At 36.4% G+C, this 23,282-nt stretch overlaps 1 protein-coding gene across 2 annotated transcripts in view; it reads left to right on the forward strand.

Annotated features, from left to right (window-relative positions):
* COL11A1 (collagen type XI alpha 1 chain) overlaps nt 1-23,282 on the forward strand; it is a 133,716-nt gene that overhangs the window by 1,023 nt on the left and 109,411 nt on the right. For both annotated transcript variants that reach the window (XM_088060257.1, XM_005520930.3), the window contains exons 2-4: nt 15,376-15,543; nt 19,430-19,643; nt 22,098-22,260. In XM_088060257.1, the coding sequence (XP_087916383.1) occupies nt 15,376-15,543; nt 19,430-19,643; nt 22,098-22,260 (545 nt within the window). The remainder of the gene's footprint in view (nt 1-15,375; nt 15,544-19,429; nt 19,644-22,097; nt 22,261-23,282) is intronic.

A 23,282-nucleotide genomic window follows, 5' to 3' on the forward strand; every position in this document is an offset into this window, starting at 1 on the left:
GGGCCCGGAGATGCCCGGGGGGGCTCGCGGGGCTCAGCCCCAGGATGGCTGGGCTCCCCGCGGGCGGTGGCAGCGCCGCGGCGCCGTCCCCAGCCTCCTCCCAAGTCTGCAGCCTCCCCGGGGTATGGCGTGGTCCCTTAGGTGTCCGTGGACCTGGTGGGCAGGGAGCGGCCCGCGGGGGACTTGCAGGGGGAACAAGAGGCAGGCAGCAGCGCAGCAGCCTCAGTAGAAAGGAATCGCCGCCCCCTCCCCCGCAGCGCCCCTCGCGTTCTGCGCACTTCTCCCGTCCGCACCGCTTTCCCTGCGCTCCCCGCACCGCCGCCAGCCCAGCTGGCTTTTCTGGGCTGAGCTCGCTGCTCGCCGAGCTGCAGTGCGGAGTCTCCGGTGGCGGGAGAGTTCTCATCTCCTACTGGGGGTGAAAACGCTGCCTCTTCCTCCCTTCCTTCCTCCCTCCCACCGGAGCCCGCAGGCGCATCTGGAGGCCAGTCTGGCTGGGACTGAGGTTTTTATTTTTTTGTGGGTCTGACATCAATGAAGGGGCTTAACTCTCCGAAATGAAAGGTTTACTTTTTTATGTATTTATTATTTTAACGAAGTATTTCTCGATCTGACTCCAGAATCAACAGGCGTCCTAGAGGGAGCAGGGAAAGGTGATCAGTTTCCATTCAAGCCTTTATACCTGGGCACAGCCTTGACGGTGTCAGATCAATCAGGGCTCCTGCCCCCTGCTGGCCCCGTTTCTGACAGGGACTGGAGGGGTCAGATTTCATCCCTCTTGCAGTTCCAGGGACTCGCTGGAGTTACACCAGGGTGAATTAACCTCGCAGAGCTTCAAGGATTCGGCTACTCGTTACTAAGTGGAAACTAAATTTCTTCAAGAAGAAAACAATCCTTCAAGGCATGATCTATTCTTATGCCACTTTTCACAGTAGAACTGACTAAATTAAGTAGGGTTTATGTAGACATTGTTTACATAATGCGTTGGATGCAAATGACAAGTTGAAAGAAAATCTAAACCCAAGCAAGCACAGGAAAAATCAACAGAATTTACGCTGAAATCAACAGAACTGATACTTACTGGACTGTATTCAGCAACACTAGGTAGACTAATTTGGTAGTGGTAACTTTATTCAAAACTAAAAGGCTATATTGATAGTCTTCTTGTCTTCTGAATAACGGACATTTCAGAAATACAGAACTACAGGCTTCTTATTCTTTGTAGAAGCATTCAGAAAATAAATTAGTTCTTGACCTTTTCTGAGATACAGTATGCTATTTGCTTAGGAACTACAGGGAGCTGTGTGTTCAGGGCTTGATCTGTTATTGAAGTCAGTAAGAGTTTTTCCATTGACCACAGAGGGACTAGAAGTTGACCTAATTTCTCTAACAGAGTACAAGAGACTTATTTCTGAATCATCTGTTATGCATTCTAATCTTATTTAAAGTAGTTAAAAGATAACATAGGACATAATGATTCCTGCTTGAAAATTGGAGAGGGAAAATACCAGGGAATAAAATAAAATAGCATAAATGGCAGGTAAACAAAATGACTAAATGAAAATGCTGGATAAAATATAAATGCTGGGAAAAATATGAGTTGCTCTTTTAAACTTTTTTAAATCCTCTGTTCTTCAATTTTCTTTTCATAAACTATCACTATGAAAAGAAAATTACATGGTATATTCATATAAAGTGTTAATCTTTCCAGTGTCTTTTTAAAGACAACAGAAATCATTTCATGTAGACAAACCTCAACACATTCCTAAAATTCTTGACTTTTTTTAAAGTTTCTTTATTTAACAAAAAACACCCAAAACACAGAGAAGTATGAGGTGTCTTTCATACCTGTAAGAAATGGTGTGCAAAGAAGTGTTTGGGCTCTCAAGTTATTCTTTAGACAGAAAAAGTTACAGAAGTGACAATCAACTGCATGGGAAAAGCAGTGACTCATACTTGGTCAGCTCAGTACCCACTAGCTCTTAAGTAGCTCTTTTCAGAAAATGTTTTTGCTTTATGACTTGGCTAAGGTAAACAAAATTCAGTATTTTTAAAGACATCCTTTGATTTCCTTTCCCCTTCCTCACCTTTAATACTAAAGCTGTTGGTAATGCGTTTGGAATGAATAAACTCATTTAGTCAAAATGGCATGGCTTCAACACTATAAATTTTTGTAAGGGCTTGACATCAATGCACTATTGTGATGCTGATTTAAATTTCATGGGCAAGAAATGAAAAATCAGCCTTTTTATTATTTATAAGTTTTTTCAAGCAAATGGAAATCTAGCTCTTAATCTGAGTGAAAAAAGGGTTTGAGAAGCCTTACTGAAAATGAGGCTATGAACCTATATATAGAAAACTTTGGTCCTTCTGTGTAAGCGATGAGCAGTTTTGTTTCTAAAACAAATAGATACTTCTTGCTGTCATCTTAGGAAATAGAAAGGTTCCTTGTGCTTCCCACACACAGGCTTGGAAAGCAGTGGGAGTTCTAGGTGCAGAAGGAATGCAGAACTGGGCCAATTAGTGATGGCAAAATGAGAGTTTTCTTTGTAGATGCACACTTAACACTGCTACTTATTTGTATTTGCTTAGTAGGGAAGATATGGATCTGTTTGTTGAATGAAAGCTCTTGAATGTATCCAGCTAGTCTAAACCTGTACAAAATGTGTTTTAAACTAGAAAAGTAGGAATTTCTTTTAAGCAAAATTTATGATGTAAAGTACTTTTAATTTTAACTGATAATTAACTTTTAAGATTTAAAAATAATATAACATTATAAGCATTCCTTTGTTTTTCAGTGAAATTGTCTTGTGTTATAATTTGCGTCTGTGTTTCTCAGTTTGTTATTCCCAAAGTTGGCAAAAATGAATAATCAAAGGGTGATTTCACTAGATGCAGCTAGTGATTCTAGCTGAAGTTTTTCTGAGTCCCAGGGATCAGCAGGTGAAATGGTCCAATCTTCCTCGAATAATGTAAGAGACACCTGCATGTATACATCTGTTTTGCTATGTAATTTTGATTTCCTAATTGTTTCTAGGGTAAAATAATTATTTCAACTTCAGCAGAAGACATCAGAGACAGAAAAAATGACTGGTATGTGTTGCTAATTCTCTAGAGTGTGTATCTTTGCACTGAATTAAGAAGGAGACCTCACATGGATACAAGAAAGGACTATTCAGGCTGCAGGAAACTATGTCTCTTTCCTACCTCTGCAGAAAAAAAATATCTCAGCTTCAGTTTTGTGTATATCTTAACAAATTTAACTGTGTATAGGTGCACAAATACTCTGTGGGTTTGGATTGAAATAATCTCTTCCCTAGTACCTATAATAGAAATGACAATAGGAAAAAAAAAATCTTTGCTATAAAAACTTTCCTGGTCTTATCTTTTGTTCTGATTGCTAAAAACCCCCATGAAAAACAGCCCACCCCCAAAGCTGCCAATTGTTTGTAAAATTGGTGTCTGCAGCAGATAGAAAATGTAGGAAAAAGTTGTCATTTTTACAACTGTCATGCCCAAAGTTACTTGGCGTCCCCCAAAGAGAACCCTTAATTCTGAGACAGTTTCAGCATACTAAAGGAGCCATGACATTACTGCTGAGGTTATACCTAAAACACACTGGAGCAATTATGTCTTTCCCAGATTTGTTTTGTACAGTGGTGAACAGTAGGGTTTCCATCTGCCAGCAAGATTAAGAAGTTGCTTTTCTTTTCTCTGTAGAGTGTTCTTCTTCTTCTTTTCAGAAGAAATCCTCCTAGCATTGGGTAATTTATCATTGTTCTGAGTATTTGTTGATAATAGGAGGGAATAAATTAAGCAGAGCTTGGGAGAAATCTCTAATGTTCTAAGAATGTGAAGTCTCATGCAGTGATAGAGATTTGCTCTCTGGATGGACACAATAGAGAACAGTGGCTTAGAAGGAATTAGGTTAACACACATGCCTGTTGCAAGGGCTTATAACTGTTCTACTCAGTATTAAAGACCAAGTTTACAGACTGTAAATGTAAGGATTAATTGTTGACCCGGTTATTACAATAGTAGTAGAATCTGGCAGAACTTAAATTCTTTTTAGCACATTAGCACACATAAGGGACTGTAAAAACCTTTGTGAATTTCAGGTCTGGGACTTCACTGCAAGTCCAAGTGTTAATGTACACAGTCTGTGAAACAGAAGGTATTTGCCAGAGCTCATATTATAGAAGCAGTGTTTGCTGCAAACCAAATTGAAAAATGTATTATAAAAGATTAATAAAAAAACAACTTAGATTCTGGTCCTGCTGTAAATAATGTCACTGACAGCTAAGCTTTGTCTATGATAGAAATTAACTTAGTAGTAAATCAAATTATGGTCACATTTTTAAAGTAGGCTAAGTGCTACCTACTCTGTCCCTTACCTGTGCACCTTATCTTATTCAAATTATCATAGTAATCTGATAGATTATCAAATATTCACAGTTTATAGATAAAGACTTTACAACCTTGGTGTCTGTTTAATACAAATTCCTGCTAATATTGGTAGGATACAGAATTGAATCTGATTTCCTTGCATTGTTCTCAAAAGAGAGATACCTTTGACATCAAGAAAAATATGGTGAAATATTTTAGTTGTATAAGTTGTTTTTATCAAATTAAATAAGATTATGCTAAATGGCATAATTTCTAAATCTTGTCCTTGGTTTCATTCTATGCTTAAAGCTGAAAAATGTACAAATGTTCCATTTTTGAAAACTCTCATTTATGGGAAGATATTTTTGAACTCTTTGAATTCTTTCTCAATAAATACCTTGATGACAAAACTTTTAAGTGGACTCAGTTTCTTTCATAATTAATTGCTGAGGGAAAACCTTGTCTCTTCCTGTAGCATGGACCATTTTTAGACTGTGTCTCTTTTTTATGTGGTAATAGAAATAGGGTACTCAAGAACGTAATACTTGTTTTGCTGATTTTCACAGCTGAAACTGCTGTGTGTGCAGTCTGTACAAAGAGAACTTTTTGGATCTTTAGCAGAGGCCTCAATACAGTTGGACACTTGGAATACAGTCCTAAAAGGTTTTGCTGTGGTGCAAAATAAGAATAAGTTCATAGAAATATGAAGACAGATTTTAAAGTATTGTAAAATAATGGATCAATACAGGTCTGCACAGATGATGAACAAGCCCAGTTTTCTGGGGGTAGCAAGTGAAAACTTTTATGGAATCACCATCAGGTCTTTAGTGCTTGATGGCAGTCAATGTTGCTAAACAAGTGATAAAAGCACAATCTATCCAGTCTCAAGAGGATTCTGAATAACACAAAAGTCCCATTTTGTAGTGAAAAACATTATGATAAAAAGCCTTAAAATCTAGGTTACATTTCAGAATTATGCAATGTAATGAAAACTTAAATTATTTTTTTTTTCTTAATATGTCCAGTATATAAATCAGTCTACTAGCTAATGTTGCTAAAAATCTGAATGTGTTGTTTTACCCATACAAGTTTTCCACTGGTTTCAGTATAGGATATAAGTGGTGCGGGGAGAGGATTTTTGGGCTTTTGGGGTGGTTTTTGGGGTTTTGGTAACACTGTATGAGTGTTAGAGGTTGGTCTTTCAAGTGAGGTAAAGTTAGTAGTTGGTGAGTATCTAAATTGCCTCCTGTACATGCCTAGACTGTCTGCATAGCCTTTAAAATACTATAATGTATTTAGTAGATTTTGCAGCATAGGAAGTCAATGAAAAAATTCCAAATAACTGGTGTGGAAACAGAAATAGCCAGTTCTGAGCAGTTTCACAGAAGCCTCTGTTGGTGAAATAGTCAGTCCTAGGCTATTTAAAGCATTCCTGTATGCATCTGGATAATCTCTAGTTCTTGTAAGCATTAAATATGAATTCACTGCAATAACACCTATTCCTAAAAATGTCACCAGTCAAGATTCCAATTACATAATTCATCTAGAAAATTCATGTAGGAAAATTCTTAACAGGTAAAACAACCTTGAAGTATGTTCCTAGAAGTATATATATTCAACATATATTCAGTTAATCTCATAGATTTATATTCAGATTCCTAGGAAAAAAAACCAGCTTAATTTTCAGGAGCACTATGTAATTAGGCAACTCAATTGGTTTCATTTTTGTACCTTGAAGATGCTCTGTAACTCACTTTTGCAGCCCATAAAACAGAGAGCTCATTTTATCCAGCTCTGTGAAGTCCACCTCTGAAAAGTGTTGGAACCTTCCCAAAGGACACTGCAGAACCAGTGCTTTGATGCTGGTTCCCAGAGCAGTTCTTCTGTTACAGGGCTGGGCTCTCAGCAGAGTTGGGAGGCAGGAAGTTTTCAGACTGCCAAGCCCAAAAGCCTGTGAGAAGGGCAGCTCTGCCCAGAGCTGGTCAGTGGGAAATGGTGAGGACTGGAGTGCCTGATCCTTTTCTGGTGCTTAGACACCTATGGCTGAAGTGCAGGGAGTCATTTCTTGGGATACAGAGGCTAGAGCCTGCATCAGGAAGGCAATAGAGTCCTTTTTAAGTACTGCAAAGCTCAGTGAAGCAGTTTGGCATAACATACTTTTCAATTCCTGCTTTTGGATGTTCTGTATTAGTACCTAACAGATGAAGAACACAGTAAAATAATAAGTGTAGATAATAATATGTATTTCTGTTTTTAAAGGATATCTAATGTAACTTCCCACTATAGGTAGAAGTGTCCAAGAGTAAAATAAGAACAGAAATACTCTTACCACATTAGAAATAGCATATTTTTCTAGTAATTGATGGGTCTTGTTTTGTATCCTACAAGTCAACAAACTGTCAGTTTGTCAAATACAGATTCTAATGTTGCTGGTAAAAAAGAGGTGAAGACCTCTTACATTCATTAGGTCTTGGACCATTTAACGAGTGTCAGTTAGAAACTTAGATCATAGTAGTGTTTATTTATCTTTACTCACTTATAGAATACATGGAATGTCCTTAGAATAAGCTCTTAGAGTTGTAAAGATTCAAAGTTTTAAGAAAAGTAAATAAACTGAACAACAATAGGTTATTTTGTCTTTAATAGGTAGCATGGTTTAAAAAAACCTGTGGTGCAGTCAATACCTTATAATTAGGTCCTTAAATATATACCTAGAAATCCAACTAGAAGTAGCCTCTTTTGAAAAATCTTGTCCACAAATATAAGGAGTCCCTTTATTAGAACTTACCAAATACACACATTTTAGCCTACCAGGCCATCACAGCTTGTGGGTTTTAAATGATCTGTTACAGTGACATAAAACTGGACTAAACTTTGAGAAAACACTTCATTTAGACTGAAGATTAATGTTTCAAGGCTCTTTAAGTTTTAGTTTTTGCAGTGGTTCCATTGGAACAGATTACTGGCATATTGAAGCCTATTTCCATGGAAAAAATATGAAGCAAAATACTAGTAACTTAGAAACATTAGTCTTCCTAAATTTCTCATATAATTCTTTGTACTGAGAAAATTTAAGGTCTTTTCTACTACGGGGTTGTATCTCCCTAATTAGAAGCTATTGATTGTAACTCTTAAAGGCTCTTTGTGGAGTGAACACTGATAAATTTTCACTTTCACTTCAATCAGAAAAGTGCATTGCTGAAGAATTATGAGAACTCAAGTTATCTGTTTATTATATCAGAAGAACATATAATACTGTTTAAAAGCACTCTTTACTGTATTAAAAAGGAAAGGCAAAGTTACTGTAGGTATTAACAGTATAGCAAACACTGAGTTGCAATGTCAGTTTGCTAAGGTGTATCTGTAAAGAATACTTCCTCTTTTTCTTTTTTCCCTTTGAGTTATGTTGTTTATTATTTTTAGTCTATTATTTGCATTCAAAGTATGTACCCCAGCAGGCAATCTGAAGCATCTTGTAAATTATGTAAACACAGCCTTTAAATAGTGAAGGATCATTGTACCTGTGTTCTCTCATAAAATTAAGAGACTAACATCCAGGAGTTAACAGAATAAAATCTAAATATAATAGGATTTCAACTTCTTTGCTTTATTATATAGTTGGACAGAAATAAACATATTTTAGTCTAAAAGAGTCATCCCCTGGACAATTTCTTATGGGAATGAGTTTTGTAGCCAGACATTGCTACCACAGTCGCTGTCCTGGAGGATTCCATGTTGAGGTGTGATGATCAAGTCCCTCCCTCTGAAAATGCAGATTATGGTTTCCTGTCTTCAATATGATTTTACCCTATCTTCAATAACTGTCTTGAACTATCTGGTCCTTAGGCACCAGCACCTTCATCTGCAGTTCAAAAGTGCTTTGCCATGCAGTTTGTAGCACGAGAACAGATGTCAAGCTTAGTACACCCTATCTGCAAAGGGCTCTATTCCCACTGCTATGTAAGTGGTTTGCAGCATGTTCCATGTTAAATAGAAGAAAGGTGCTGGACCTTTAGATAGGCCCATTCTGACTTCCATGGTTATCTTTTAAGGAGTAATCAAACTAACTCAGAAGTTCTCTATTCAGTGAGTAACAGATTTTCAATCTGTATGCATTCCAAGTCTACTGAGGACCACTGCATACATCTGGGATAGATCACTATAAATGTTTGACCTCTTCAGATCTGAGTAAGACATGAAATACCACGTGAGATCCACACTAGTGTGGAATTGCAGCCACTCATGGAATTGACACATAAACCGCTTCTTAATACAGCTATATCTAGGTCAGAAACCTGACTGAGAGCCAGCTAGCCTAGGTGGGTCCAAAAAAATTTCTGAAAAAGCACAAGTATGTGGTAAATTTTTTCTTCTGAAATTTCCAGTAATAAAGTGTTCATGTCATTTTATTTGAATGAAAATAATATGATACAGAATTTGTCAATTTATTTGTGACTACAGCAGGCTTAAATTACTAGTAAGATACTGTGATTGGAAGATGATACGTGTACTAATAAACAGAAAATCAGGTTTTTCAAATGCTTAAGTGTCAATTTATTGACATTAGCTACTTAGGGTGATCCAGGACAGAACATTCTACTTAGGTGAAACAGTACAGCTCTTTTTTCAGCGTGTATTAATGGCCTAGCATTTACAAATCCCACACTGACTGTAATATCACTCACTAAATTGATCTGACTAAAACATTGTAAAAACCATGTTGTAGATCAAAACATTTTCAATATTGCAAAGTCTGATAAGTAAAGATAATTAACCTTTAAAGGTTATTGTAGCTACAAAGATAGTATCTATAGCTCTTACTCCTTTATTCAAAATTATAGCAGCTCCTATAATTCCAAAGATGATATTACCGCCATTAGATCCACCATTGATGGACCATTGATCTGTCTTTTTTGGGTTGTTTGTAGTTTGCCTTTGCAGGGTCAGATAGGCTTTGTCACAATTTAATGAAATTTAATGGTGGCTGCCGAAGCAGAGGCAAGGAATTCTATTGCCTTTTACTACGGTACTAAGTTCACCATGATCTTGGTTACAGATGGGATACGTATTTTATAAACTGAGAAGATAGGATTAAGCACCATTCATTTCACTACTGTCTACCTTTTAATAAATCCAAATGTAATGAACCAGACATGTCCATTCCAATGCAAATTTCCTTGCATATGTTTCAACTTGTTCCTTTCTTGTAATGTCTATTCTTTTGCCTAAGGTTGTGATCATCTACAAGAAGCATTTCCACAGGGAGACAGAATTGCTAAGCATTTTTACTGAAAACTGGGGTCATCCTTAAGAGAGGAGACTTGATGTAGCACATTGAAGAAGTCATGAATACAGGCTGTATGTCCAGAGGACGTCAGTTTCTGCCCTCCTTTACAGTTTCTCCTTCTGCTATCATAACTTGTATTGTTATGGTACCTGAGAACCTCCTCCATGGACAGTTTTGACCAAGAGAAAGGCAGAGCCATGTTGTGTAATAGATTCCAGCTCAAATGTCAAGAAGTCTAAGTAAAGGAAGCAAGTCCTCTGAGCTTGGATAATGCATGTTTATATTTGTGACATTAGGGCATGTCAGAAATGAATCTGCTGTTTTCACCAGATTCTGCTTAACTCCAGATGACACCACACTGAGCAATGACAGTAATTGTTAGGTGTAATGCAATGTAAAGGCAGCAGAATTTGATCCATATATGTTGTATCAGTATCATTAATAATGATCTATCACAGATTCCATTTCAATTTAGATATTGTAGAGTGAATGAAAGCTATGATATTTTCAACTGTTATTATATGATAATAATGTGGTCTAGATATCTACAGACTTTTAAAATCTTTGATGGCGTTCTACTTTTACAGTATAGGATTATGAATTAATAGAATGGAAAGTGCTATAGTCTTTAAAACAAACATATCATTGTAGAAGAAATCTAGGCTAACCAAAATTGGAAGTAAATTTTTACATGCATTCTTTTCCCTCTCCAAGTAAAAAGAAAACACATGAAGCTCCCCTCATGTATTTGATGTTTGATACTCTCCTGACCTGGTGATGTAGAAGTGTGATCTAGTATCCAGTTTACAACTACTTAGCTTCAGTGAATCCTTTTAATTTCCAGCAGAGATATTATGATTATATTTTCATAAGTTTCCTAATGGAAGAAAGGGGGAGGGGGAGGGGGAGGGGGAGGGGGAGGGGGAGGGGGAGGAGGGGGGGGAGGGGGAGGGGGGGGGGGAGGGGGAGGGGGAGGGGGAGGGGGAGGGGGAGGGAGGGGAGGGGAAGGGAGGGGAAGGGAAGGGGAGGGGAGGGGAGGGGGGGGGAGGGAGGGGGGAGGGAAGGGAAGGGAAGGGAAGGGAAGGGAAGGGAAGGGAAGGGAAGGGAAGGGAAGGGAAGGGAAGGGAAGGGAAGGGAAGGGAAGGGAAGGGAAGGGAAGGGAAGGGAAGGGAAGGGAAGGGAAGGGAAGGGAAGGGAAGGGAAGGGAAGGGAAGGGAAGGGAAGGGAAGGGAAGGGAAGGGAAGGGAAGGGAAGGGAAGGGAAGGGAAGGGAAGGGAAGGGAAGGGAAGGGAAGGGAAGGGAAGGGAAGGGAAGGGAAGGAAAGGAAAGGAAAGGAAAGGAAAGGAAAGGAAAGGAAAGGAAAGGAAAGGAAAGGAAAGGAAAGGAAAGGAAAGGAAAGGAAAGGAAAGGAAAGGAAAGGAAAGGAAAGGAAAGGAAAGGAAAGGAAAGGAAAGGAAAGGAAAGGAAAGGAAAGGAAAGGAAAGGAAAGGAAAGGAAAGGAAAGGAAAGGAAAGGAAAGGAAAGGAAAGGAAAGGTGAATATGGTTTTGGAGTTATATTTGATATTAAATGCTCTGGACCAAATTTTCTGGTCCATACCAATGTAAACATGAAAAGCTCACTGAGTGAATGGATCTACTTTTGTCATACCACAATAATGAAGACCAGAATTTGACTCTACAGTTTTAGATATTGAAGTTACAAGTAATTTTGGATCTTGAGAGGTGACACCACTAATTTTTCTTTGTGTGTTTTAGCTTCTTTATATTTGAAAATGCAGGAACTTATGATGGAGTTAAATGATCTTGAAAGACACTGGAATGCTCAGGTTCCCATTTTACACAATTCTGATTTTTAAAAGGGGATTTTTGAAGAATTCACCTTTGCCTTTCCAGAAGTTCTGGTATTTTTAGCAGTTCTGCTTTGGCCACTGCTGTACAGTCTTTAAGTGGCAGTGAGAGCTGCACATGTCTCTCTGAAGTCTTGAATCAAGGACATAACACCATTGAACTTTGCATTTTAGTCATCAGCAATTGTAATCCCCTGCAAAAGTAGCAGAGTAGAAATTTGCATTTTGATTGTAGACAGCAGGCTTGCAGAACACAGGGTTTTTTTCACAGGGTTGTCTTCTGGCATAGTATGGCTTGCCTGCAAGAGGTGGCCTTTAAGCCTTTAAGCAGCAGTGCAACATCGCCATGAACATCTGCATGAGGGACTTGCTTTCCGGGTCTGGATCTTTTATTTTGTCAAATTTGCCCTGGCAAACAGAGTTGAGTTTTCAAAGCTGATATCCAAGTTTCGTAAGGAGAATTAATTCCATCCCAAGGACTGATGAACAGAGAACTATTTGCATGATTCTTATTTGTTATTTCATTGTCATCTGAAATCTTGATGCCAAACTGGAAGGATACAAAGTAATTACATTATATAGCATTAATCTGCATTTTTCTTTCCTTGAGAAAACTATTGGGGAAAGGTTAAATCATTTAGGCGGGCTGTTTTATGCACTGGAAGGAAGGTCTCTTGAAGAACTCTTGACATGTCAATATATGGGTTATATTAATGTTGCCCCATATGAGTACAAGCTGAGATCCTAGTTTGTGGACCACACAAATAGGCAAACTGCATGCTCTTAGCACTGCTGCTCCTTCTGGTTATTGCTTACCATTCCCAGAAATCATGTGGGAACAGCATGCTAGAGAAGAGGCGGTTTTCAGAAGAAACAGAAGCTGTCAGGAAGCTGTTCAGTGACACTGAACACTGCAGAACCTATGGAAACAGGCAGAGAGAAGCCACAGGCTCTGCTCTTCCTTGCCTATGAGTTGCTTTCCTACCTCTCTCCCTGGTCTTCTAAGCAGGCAGTGCTGGCTGTGCAAGGACTGCTCATGTATTTTACACTTTGAGCAAGTGACCTGTAACCACTTGGGCCTGAGCTGTGCTTTTCTGGGAGCTGCTTTCTTTAGACTGTATTCCTACATGTGTGTGTTCTGTGGCAACAGCATCTGCTGCTTTCTGGAGAGGCACCGAGCAGGTTATCTGAGCAGGCACAGTCAGCTCATCAAGAATTTTAAGACTAAGGTAATAGCACTGAAGGTTTGATACAATAAATAAATAACTAAAATCCTGAAATTCCCCAAGACAAAATCACTGAGGGCAAAAAGAGGGGTTTCCTGCAGAAACCTCTCTATATGGTAGCCCCAGCAATGACACAGCAGGATTCATGCTTCTTATACATTCTTGTCTGGTATTCCCCTTAGATAAGACTTCTAAAGAGCTTCTCTACTTTTTACTCATTGGTTAAAATGGCTATCTGAACTCTTTAATATAAATTAGGGAAGCAGTTGCTGTTACTTGTCATCTATATGAATTTAATAGGTCAGCCATATTATCTTTGGGAATAGACATTTTTGTGTTAATTACTTCATGTAACTTGTCATTTCTGTGTAACTTGTCATTTCTGTATAAATTGTCATTTCATCTAACTTGGTGCTTCTATGAAAAATTACACTTCTAGTAATTATTTTAAACTGACTAGTCCTGCTATTTTATGTTTTGTGAATCACACTCTGTGGAAATAAATAAATAGTCAACTGTGGACTATCAGCAGAATGTTTGTTCTTATTATTTGGAATTTGTGGTTTGAAAATTGTCCTATTATTATTCTGTTTCTTGTCTGGAAGTTTTTTAGCAGCAGAACTAGCAGGGAGTAATGAATAATCTTGTTTATGGGTGAATAGTCTCCCAGTCAGTCAGGCAAAGAAAAACCATTATTCTAAAAAATAATGAAGAATCTGGTACAAATTATAGAAAAGAGCAAAGGATAAAGGAATGTAGAAGCGGAGAAGTGGTTGACTTACACAGTGGATTGAAATTTTTACTAATATTTCTGGTGACTGGTTCTACATTTCTTTACTGGTTCAGATTAACATAGGTACATAAAAAATAGCTGTTGGTTACTAGAAAAAAATGTATGGCAGTTCCTTCAGAATGTTCCTTCAGTATGTGTGGCAATTCCTTCAGAACTGTGTGGAACACCTATAGAAAATACATTATATCCATTAAAATTATTTTTTCACTACTCAACAGAGAAGTTATACCACAGTGTTTTCACACTATTGAAACTTTTCTTTTGAGAATATTTAAACATAACTTCTTGAATTTGCCGTATATGTAGATTTTAGGTAAATTCAGGTGTGTACTGTAGCATTCATTCCCAGTGTGTTAGCTTGCAACAAACACTGAATATTTGTTTAATAATACAATTAATATTGAATAAATTAATAAATATTTGATTAATAACAAAATGATGATCCAATGCAAAAAGGAAATGAAAAATTGCAAGATGTAAAGAAAAATTTTAAAAGTTCACAAGCATTTTCTTGTGAATATATTTTAAGAAAGAAGAAGTTATGTGCATTCTAGGCTGACTGAGAAAACAGTCTCATGTTTAACCACATGAAATTGAGTTTTTCATATTTGACAGTGTCAGGAGGTGAATAGGATGAGCTAGTTAAACTTAACTTTGTTCATATCTGTGCAAATAGTTGTTTTAATATTCGCAGGCAGTGAATTTTGAACCTTAAGTTGGTATTTGTTGACACATAAAATGAATGATAACAGACAACAAATGGGCTGTAGTTAATGCCACAGTGTAGTTCAAAGATGTGAAGTCAAATTTAGCAAGCTCATTTCTCAGCTTTAACATTGAAAGTAATTTAAAACTTTGTCTTCCCAAATTAATTGGTTAGGAGTTTGCCAAAACTGTGGAATAATCCAAGTGAAAAAAAAGTCTACTGAAATTCTGTTTCCACCCAAAAAAATACATTTAAAAAGCCATGATTTGTAGGGAATATGAGAATGAGCATCTTAATTTTTCCTAGGAGAAGTCATGCAGTATGCTGTTTTCTCTCACTGGCTTTCTTGAAGTGCTTGTCCATTTTGTACTGTCCTTTTGCCATGGAGAGCTTTTATATATTAAGGTTTTTTGTTGGCTTTACATATATATGCAGGCTTTTTTGTTTGTTGTGATTTGCATCAATATCAGTGCAATAACAGCTCTGGATTTCAAACTTTAGATTGTTAGACACTGAGCACAAATGCAATCTTATTGTACTTGGTCTCTAAAGTATAAATTTGCATTTTAACTTGGAAATAATGAAAGACTGCAATTCTGTCCATTTAGTCCTTGCAGGCACAGCAAGTACATTTTTCTTTCTCTAACTTGAATGTGAAATTAGTTTAGCTGCTTCCTTATTCCTTTGTGTCTCAGGAATCAGTAATCAGAATATATTTTGTTGTTAGCAAGAGATAATTTTGTGGTAGCAGATTATTAGCAGCTGAATGCTTCTGAAAGTTTTGTGCAAACTTTGAAGATGAGTTCTGCTTCTCAGAAGTCACTCATTAAAAGCATGTATTGGAAGTTTCAATCAGCAAGATCCTCAGCATTTGCAATTGGTGATCTTCAGTGTATAGTAAAGTGATCATAAAAATCACATTGGATGGGGTGAACTCTTACATATTTAAAAATTAATAATCCAGTTAAAATAATATTATGGTGTAGGAATAATGTGCAATTATTCAAAATTGGATGCAGCTACTGCTCTGATTAGAATTCTTTTATAAAGGAATTAAAAGTTTTTAAGGCTGCATGCCGTAGAGATGCAAAGACAAATAATTCTTTTTGTTTGTTTTTTTTATCTTTGTCAGCTGAACCCGTTGATGTGCTAAAAGCATTAGAATTTCACAATTCTCCAGAAGGAGTAACAAGAACAGCAGGATTTTGCACAAACAGAAGGAATTCAAAAGGATCGGATGTTGCATACAGAGTTTCAAAAGCTGCCCAGCTGAGTGCCCCAACGAAGCAGCTGTACCCAGGTAAGATTGGCAGAAAGCTACTGCTTTTTGTACATTACCTTGCTGCATATGTTTTTATGTTCTCTAAAGAACGGTGTGTAGTCCACCATCAGTAGCACAAAACACTTCACTTACCCCTAGAGTTGGACCTGCATATGTATGGCAGGATGGGCTCTATCCATGAAATAACTCAGTTTTTATTGGCTTCAGTTATAAAGCTCTTTGTGAAATTCTGTCACTGCTGGAATTGACTTGTAAGTCATATTACCTGTTCTTTCATGATGCTATCTGATGGAGTCCTAATTCCGTGGCTTTGGCAACTTTCCACCTGTTTCAGTGGTGCATTTAAGAGCAGTTAATAATAATAATAATAATAATGGTGCAGTGGGAGAAATGAATTGTGGTTGGCCATTGTAAAATCATTCCCAGAAGTACCATCTGGTAAGAATTACCTCAGACTATCTGGGTATTTGGGGACTAAACAAGGCTAGTTGTGGATAGCTGTGATTCCATCTTCTCTCAAATTTCTCTAAAATGAAATAGGCATACTTTGGGAAAGATTCTTTGGATATTATGGAGAGACTTTTATTCCATTGTTTTGCTAACACTTGTCACTTGACTCAAACTGTTGAGGAACATGATAGTAAGAATATTAAAACCCAAAACCATTGAAGATTTAAATTTTCTGTTTGGACACATCATGTAGGGTTTGAACAAGTCATACAGAATACATACGAATTAGAAGAGTAACTTACACGTTCCCGTAACTCATCGCTTCTTATTGGTGGAAGAAGATCAAAGCAAAATTCACTACAGATATAATATTTATATTATTTTTAATACATTTCCTCGGGTTTTAATATATCCTCTTAACTAAGTTGAATGAAAAATGTCCTGCTATCCTTTACAGTAGCAAAAAAACATCGAAACAATTTGTTGGAAGTGATTATGGTAATTACTTCCTTTTCAATCTTGTGAAGCAGTCATTCTCTCTCTTCACCAGAAGCAACCCTCGTTTTTCAGACTATTCTTAAAGAAACTTGAGTGAGTGTCTCTTTTTCTTAGTGCTCTGTAGCAGTGGAAAGACTATAGAAGATATCCAAGATAAGATCAAGCTCTGAAATATCATTTCAGCTAAACAATACAGATTTTAATGTGTCCCATCCTTGCTTTCATCTAACTCCTGTAACTCATCAGGAACTATAATATCCAGTAATTTTTCCATCTTTTAAGAAATTAATTTAATTTACCAACTTCCCAGAATGATTTCACTGACTAGAAGGCATTATATGATTGTAATATGTAAACTGCTTAGAATTTTGTGGTATTGTTGTTGTACATGCTCTTAGTTATCTTTTACAAAAGCATAAAGGTATGATAACCCAGATACATAAAAATGTTTTTCTAGATCTTTTCCCTCCAATTCTTATTATCCACAGTTACTGTGCAAATAGAAACATTCCAATTAACAAGAAATTTAAAAGTATTTGAGAAGGCTTTGAAGACTATTCCAGATATATGTCCATGAACTATATATGCATCTAGTTTTATATGTTAGATGCAAGATATATATATAGATATATAGATATATATATATAATGCTAAAATGTAATTTCTTTTCCGACTTTTTCAGTCAAGGAGGTATTTGGAGGGAATTTTTTTCTGATTACACAAAGTAGATTCAAGATAAAACATTTGGAAATATTATGTCATAGCAGTGATTATAGAAATTACTGAGCTGACTACATGGCTCATTTTCAGTCACCTTTCCTAAACAGCTCACTTTTTTTCCCCTAGGATGAAGGTTTTCCCCTAGGTTTGAAGAGCACATGCCCAGACAAGCTGAATTATTATCACCTGCCTTAAGCACTTTCAACATATCTTTCAGATTAACTGTGCAGATAGGGCAGGTACTCAGTGCTTTTCTAATAGTTTTTTTGGTCTGTGTTGACAGTCATCTTTTTTCTTTTCCATTTTTTGTCATCTATTTGCTATGTCATTAGAAGGTATAACATGCAGTTTAATTTAATGTGCTTTACCCTGTCATGAAAAACTTCTACCAATGACTCACCAGAGTAAATGGAATGTTTCCTATCTGTTGAGCTTTGATCTCTTCAAAATAAGATGTCAAAAAGATGTATAAACATGGTTTATTTTACTACAGTATTTCAACAAACTTCCATAAAAAAAGTTAGAAAAGGGTAGAAAGCACATAAAGTATCATTGCAGCAGTCAAAATAAAGATGTAGGGCCAGGGGTTTCTGGTTTAGAAGGGTAGTACGTCATTTAAAGAGCAGGGGAAATTCTACACATTTTGTTTTCACATTATAATTCAAGAAGTAAAAACTTTTTTCTTCAAGGAAGGATCTAGAATCTTTGGAGTTTTCCAACAATACCTGTCTTAGAAACAGTCTTATATTTTCCCCATTTGAAGAAGAAATTCCAAAATCAGAGCTTTATGAATTCTTACATGCTTTCATCCATTCCAAAACCACAAGGTATTATTTTATTAAAGCTTTTTCTACTATTATATTGAAATGTTTAAGAACATTTTAGCCACTCTCCTGCACACAAAGCTGCAGTTATATTCATTGCCAATGTTATTATTAGATTCTCATCTATTTCTTGTATGTCAAGTTACAGCTGAAGCCACATGGATCCAGAGCATAGTCTGAATTTTAGAATCTCAGTCTTATACTTTGTTTGTTATTAAGGCTAATAGGGTTTTGCATCAAGTGAAATGCAGATTTACCACAAGATTCAACAGGAGCAGTACTTCAGTACTTCCTTTATAAACTATATCTACTTTTAATTTTGTTTATTTTAAGTGGTAAAGGTGAAAACAATGTTTGATATATAATCTCTTCTTCAAAAAGAAAGCCTCGGGAAATAAGTGAAAAGTAATATTCTTTGATTTTGCTTAGATTTCCCATTAAAGAAAACTAGTTGCATTTTTTTTTTAATGTTATACAGGATATAATTCCAGAAAGACTCAAAGATATATTGCTACAGAGAAACTAAAATAAATTGTTATCAAGGACTACTGAAGTACCTGGGAGCCTTCTTTGCTATAGTACTGATGCTCGTTATGTTGAGTGAAATTGTAGTGCATACTTTTAAATTAGAGGGTTGCTGAACAGAAGATGAATTTAAAAAGCAGTGAATGTGAAACTACTGTGGTTCCTTCATACTTTGTATTATTACATGAATTCACAATAGATTTAGAGCACCTCTCCTACAAACACAGGCTGAGAGAGCTGGGCTTGTTCAGCCTGGAGGAGAGAAGGCTCTGAGTATACCCCATTATGGGGTTGGGTCCTTCAGTAACCTTTAAGTTCTCTTAATCCTTTCAGTACTTAAAGGGGCTTATAATAAAACAGGGGTGTGGACTATTTACATGGGCAGGTAGTGATAGGACAAGGGGGAATGGTTTTAAAGTATAAGAGGAGAGAGTAGTACTGGATGTTACGAGAATTTCTTTCCTCAGAGAGTGGCCAGGCACTGGAACAGGTTGCCCACAGAAGCTGTGGATGCTCCAACCCTGAAAGTGTTTAAGGCCAGCTTGGATGGGGCCCTGAACAACCTGGTCTAGTGTGTGGCATCCCTCCCATGGCAGGAGGTGGCACAAGATGAGTTTTAAGATCCCTTTCAACCCAAACCATTTTATCATTGTATGATTTTAAAGTTATTTTTTAAGAACCATTAAGGTATACCTTTCAGGAACTAAAGTGAGACCAGAAAGGAAAAAAAGACAGAAAATATTACTAATATAATTTTTTCTGCACTCATTTTTGAGAATCAGAAAACCCTGCAGTTTTTATGCTGGATCCTATGTGTTTATAGAAAAAATGTAAAAATGCTTTAATCTTTTCTGAATTTATAGCTATATATATCACTTTGTTTACAGTTGGAGGTTTTCCAGAAGATTTTTCAATATTAATGACAGTAAAACCTAAAAAGGGTATTCAGTCCTTCCTTTTGTCTATCTACAATGAACAAGGAATTCAGCAAGTAGGTGTTGAAGTTGGTAGATCCCCTGTCTTCCTGTTTGAAGACCAAAATGGAAAACCTGCCCCAGAAGACTATCCTCTTTTCAGAACAGTCAACATCGCTGATGGCAAGTAAGTGTAAAATTTTTAAATGGAAAACGTATTGCAGACCACTGTATATGTGATTATCTATTTACAAACAGTTTCCTCAAATATTTAAATAAGTCAATAAAATAGTTTCTAGTTAGTTGGATTGGTGTAGTACAAACTTAGAGAAGCTTTGTGGCACGATACAGTTTCAGCTCCAAATGGTGCATACAGCTATAAATAAACCAAACCACCTTTCTTACCTGCCATTTTTATAAATTGAGGGTGAGGAAATAGTCATAGAAGTTAATCTGACCCAAACTAAACCTATGAAGCTTCTTCCTGTGCAATGTACAAAGCAGTTGTTTTCAAAACGTCTCAAGGAATAGTCTCAATAAAAGAAATGTCTGGTCTGCTTGAAAGTGGTGGGCAGCATGAAGACAAGTTGACAAGACAGCATAGGATTTCTTCTACCCTGAGCCAAACCAGCAGATAATTAAAATAGTGTGAGCTATCTGTGTATAAGGAAATCCTATGTATAAGGACATCAGGAAAGAATAAGCTTTTATTAATCTTATAATAAACAATTAATCTGATAATAAACAATTAATCGCAAGTGCTGCGATGATTTATACTGCACCCCCAGTAAAGGAATTAATCTCAAATTCCCATTTCTTTAGTAATGCAGTTAGTTTTTTGTAGTTTTGTAGACAAGCAATCATTCTCTGGGAATGTCATTCTAGTGCTTGTAAAAGGACATCCATTCTTTCAAAGGCTTTTTATTTGCTGTGCTGCAGTCCAAGAGGAGCAGCCACAGCCTTCAGAGACACACAGAAATAAATTTTACTAAAGCAAAAGAAAAAAACTCAGTGAGGAAGGGCAAAAATTGAACAATAATGAAATATGTTTATAAAGCAATAAAGAAGAAAAAAAAAAGAAAAAAAATAAATTCTTTACTTGGCCTAGTATTACCAGACAACGAAATTATATAATGAAACCTAGATTTGATTAATTTCCCTAGAAGAAGGAGTGATAAAAAAGAAAACAACATTTTTTTTAATGGACTTTTGCTAAATAGCGAAGCTTTGACATAGAATTTCACCCAAAATGTTGATAAACTGGGAAAAATGAAGAAATAAAAATGAACTTGGTTTGGTACAATTTCCTACAATGAGACTATAGAACTTCTAAATCAACTGGAGTCAATCCTAGACACAGTGAGCTATGATTTCATGCTTTCAGCTTCTACACACTTTCAAAAGATAAGCCAACAATTTTCTTCTGACTCGGCTATTTTATGAAGGATCTAGGACAACAATCTTCATCTCAAACTGAGATATATTTTAGAAGTGTGAACAGCGTAATGCGCCTGAGGATGCATGGCCAGTTTGCTTTTATAATGATAGTGTTTAACACCATTCCAGAGAAAACATGGAATTATAGTTCTGGCTCAGTGATACTGTTTAGCAGTCAGATTCCATTAGCTTCAAGGTGTTCCTTTTGATACACAGACACTCTTTGTAACAATGATCTAAGCTTTCTCTGTGATTCAGGCAACTCTTAATGCCCCAAATGCCAACTAAAATAATTTGATTCCTGCCTTCCTCTTACCAGCCACTAGTATGACATATTTTACATTTTTTACCCGGCTCTGTCTAAGATTCTTCAATGTTTTGCTCCATGCTGGATTACAGAGTGGTCTGCTTTTGTTGTTAAACATTTATCAGAGCAGAGTGGCTCACAAAATTAATGTAGTCTGTCAAGATTGTTCATAAAGTCTCACAAAGAACATAGAAGAGTCGGAAAAAAAAACTTTATTCTAAAATGTCTCTAAAAATAAAGTCACTTGTCAGTAGTCTGAGTCACTTCATTCACTTTTTGGTGAGTATTACATAGACAAGGCTATTGTTGCAGGAATATGCCAAGTATTTGTGAATATATATTTATCTGGAAAAGTATCTGTGTTGGAACTGTTGTATGCATTTGAAAAATTTATATAGCTATGGGTTACCTTCAAATATGCCAAAGAACATGGTAAAATTTCTGTTGTTGATCACACAGGAAAAATAGTAAATTTTAAATTATAAAAAATAGCCTGCTGGGTTCATTATATTTGCACATATAATTTGTAAAATCAAACTCATGTCAGATCATTCAGTCTATTAAAATGTATACTGTGCACTGGCTTCTAATTTGATTTTGGTAATGTTCTCTGGTTAAAGCTGCAGAGAAGGTCAGCTTGAGCTTCACATTACAGAGGGTTCACAGCGAGCTATGGATCAGACTCCTTTGTGCTGAGGGACAGAATGTATACAGCAAATAGTCAAAACACTTTGTACACTTGTGTGTGCATGAAAGAAAGGAATAAAAGGAGGCATTTTAAATTTTATCAGTGAATTAATTGTTGCACATCTCCTATAAACTGATTTGATTAGAACACGATGACCTAGTTTTAAAAACATAAATTACAGACAAATTATATTGTTTTTTTTTTAATAGGTGGCATCGAGTAGCTATCAGTGTGGAGAAAAAGAGTGTTACAATGATTGTTGACTGTAACAAAAAAACTACAAAACCACTTGACAGAAGTGACAAAACAGTTGTGGACACCAATGGCATCACTGTCTTTGGAACCAGGATTCTGGATGAAGAAGTTTTTGAGGTACAAATCAATAATGAAAAAATAAAATTGAGTTATTTTATATTGAGTGAGGTGCTTAATGTAAACCAGAAAAATCTTTTAGGTCAAATGCTGGTATAATGTAGAAACTCTGATTTATAAAACCTGTTAGGATAGGCTGAAATAAAAGAGAAGTAAAACAGGGAAGAGTATTGTTGGAAGATTGGGTGCATTTTTCTGCCTTTTTTGTTGTATCTGGAAGAAACTTGCTTTTTTTGTCTTTCTGCCTAATACTGAGATACCTGAGATATTTGGGAGAATTAATCATGGAAAGTTGTGTAGTATGATACTGAATCATTGTCTTTCTGTCTTTCTTAAACATTTGCAGATCTATGTGTATGCTAACAGTATTTGAGAGCAGGGGAGAAGGACCTGGAAAGTTTTCTGTGTAATATGAATCTGTTATAGTGTTTATCCCACTTATTACTCTTTCCAGTAAATGGAACATACTTTGGCAATAAGGACATATATGTTTCCATCATTTACTGGCCAAGAAGTACATATAGGAAGGGTAAAATGCCTTTAAGGAAGTAAGTAAATGCCAATCATGAGGCCTTTCTGGGTAGAATCCTTATGTCAATAATTATTTTTACAGACTAATTATGAAGCTTCTTAGGCCTACACTATTGAGTTTCTTTTCTAACGTTGTTATGCAATGGTTAAATTTAAATTAAAAATGAAAAATAAGTAATTACAGATTGTTATTCCATCTACAGAACATCTGTGCTCTATAAATATCCACAGTTTTAATCCTAGCTTTAAGGGGAACATCCACTTGAGAAGCTGCATAGGTATCAAGAGGGGAAAAAATAGGAATTTTGAGTGTAACATTGTGGCATTGTTATCCTTGTTTTCCATGGACATGATGAATTGTGGGCCTTTTGAATATGGAAATTTCTGAGGTAATTTAGTGGATCAACCAGTATGATGTGTTTGGTATTTGCAGCTTAATTCACCTGTAGTCCCCAATACAGTTTGCACATCTGAGGAACATAATTTTCTGT

The sequence above is a fragment of the Pseudopodoces humilis genome, chromosome 10 (genome assembly GCF_049639895.1).
Source record: "Pseudopodoces humilis isolate 2021_Gansu_Grassland_sample_001 chromosome 10, ASM4963989v1, whole genome shotgun sequence".
Lineage (NCBI taxonomy): Eukaryota > Metazoa > Chordata > Aves > Passeriformes > Paridae > Pseudopodoces > Pseudopodoces humilis.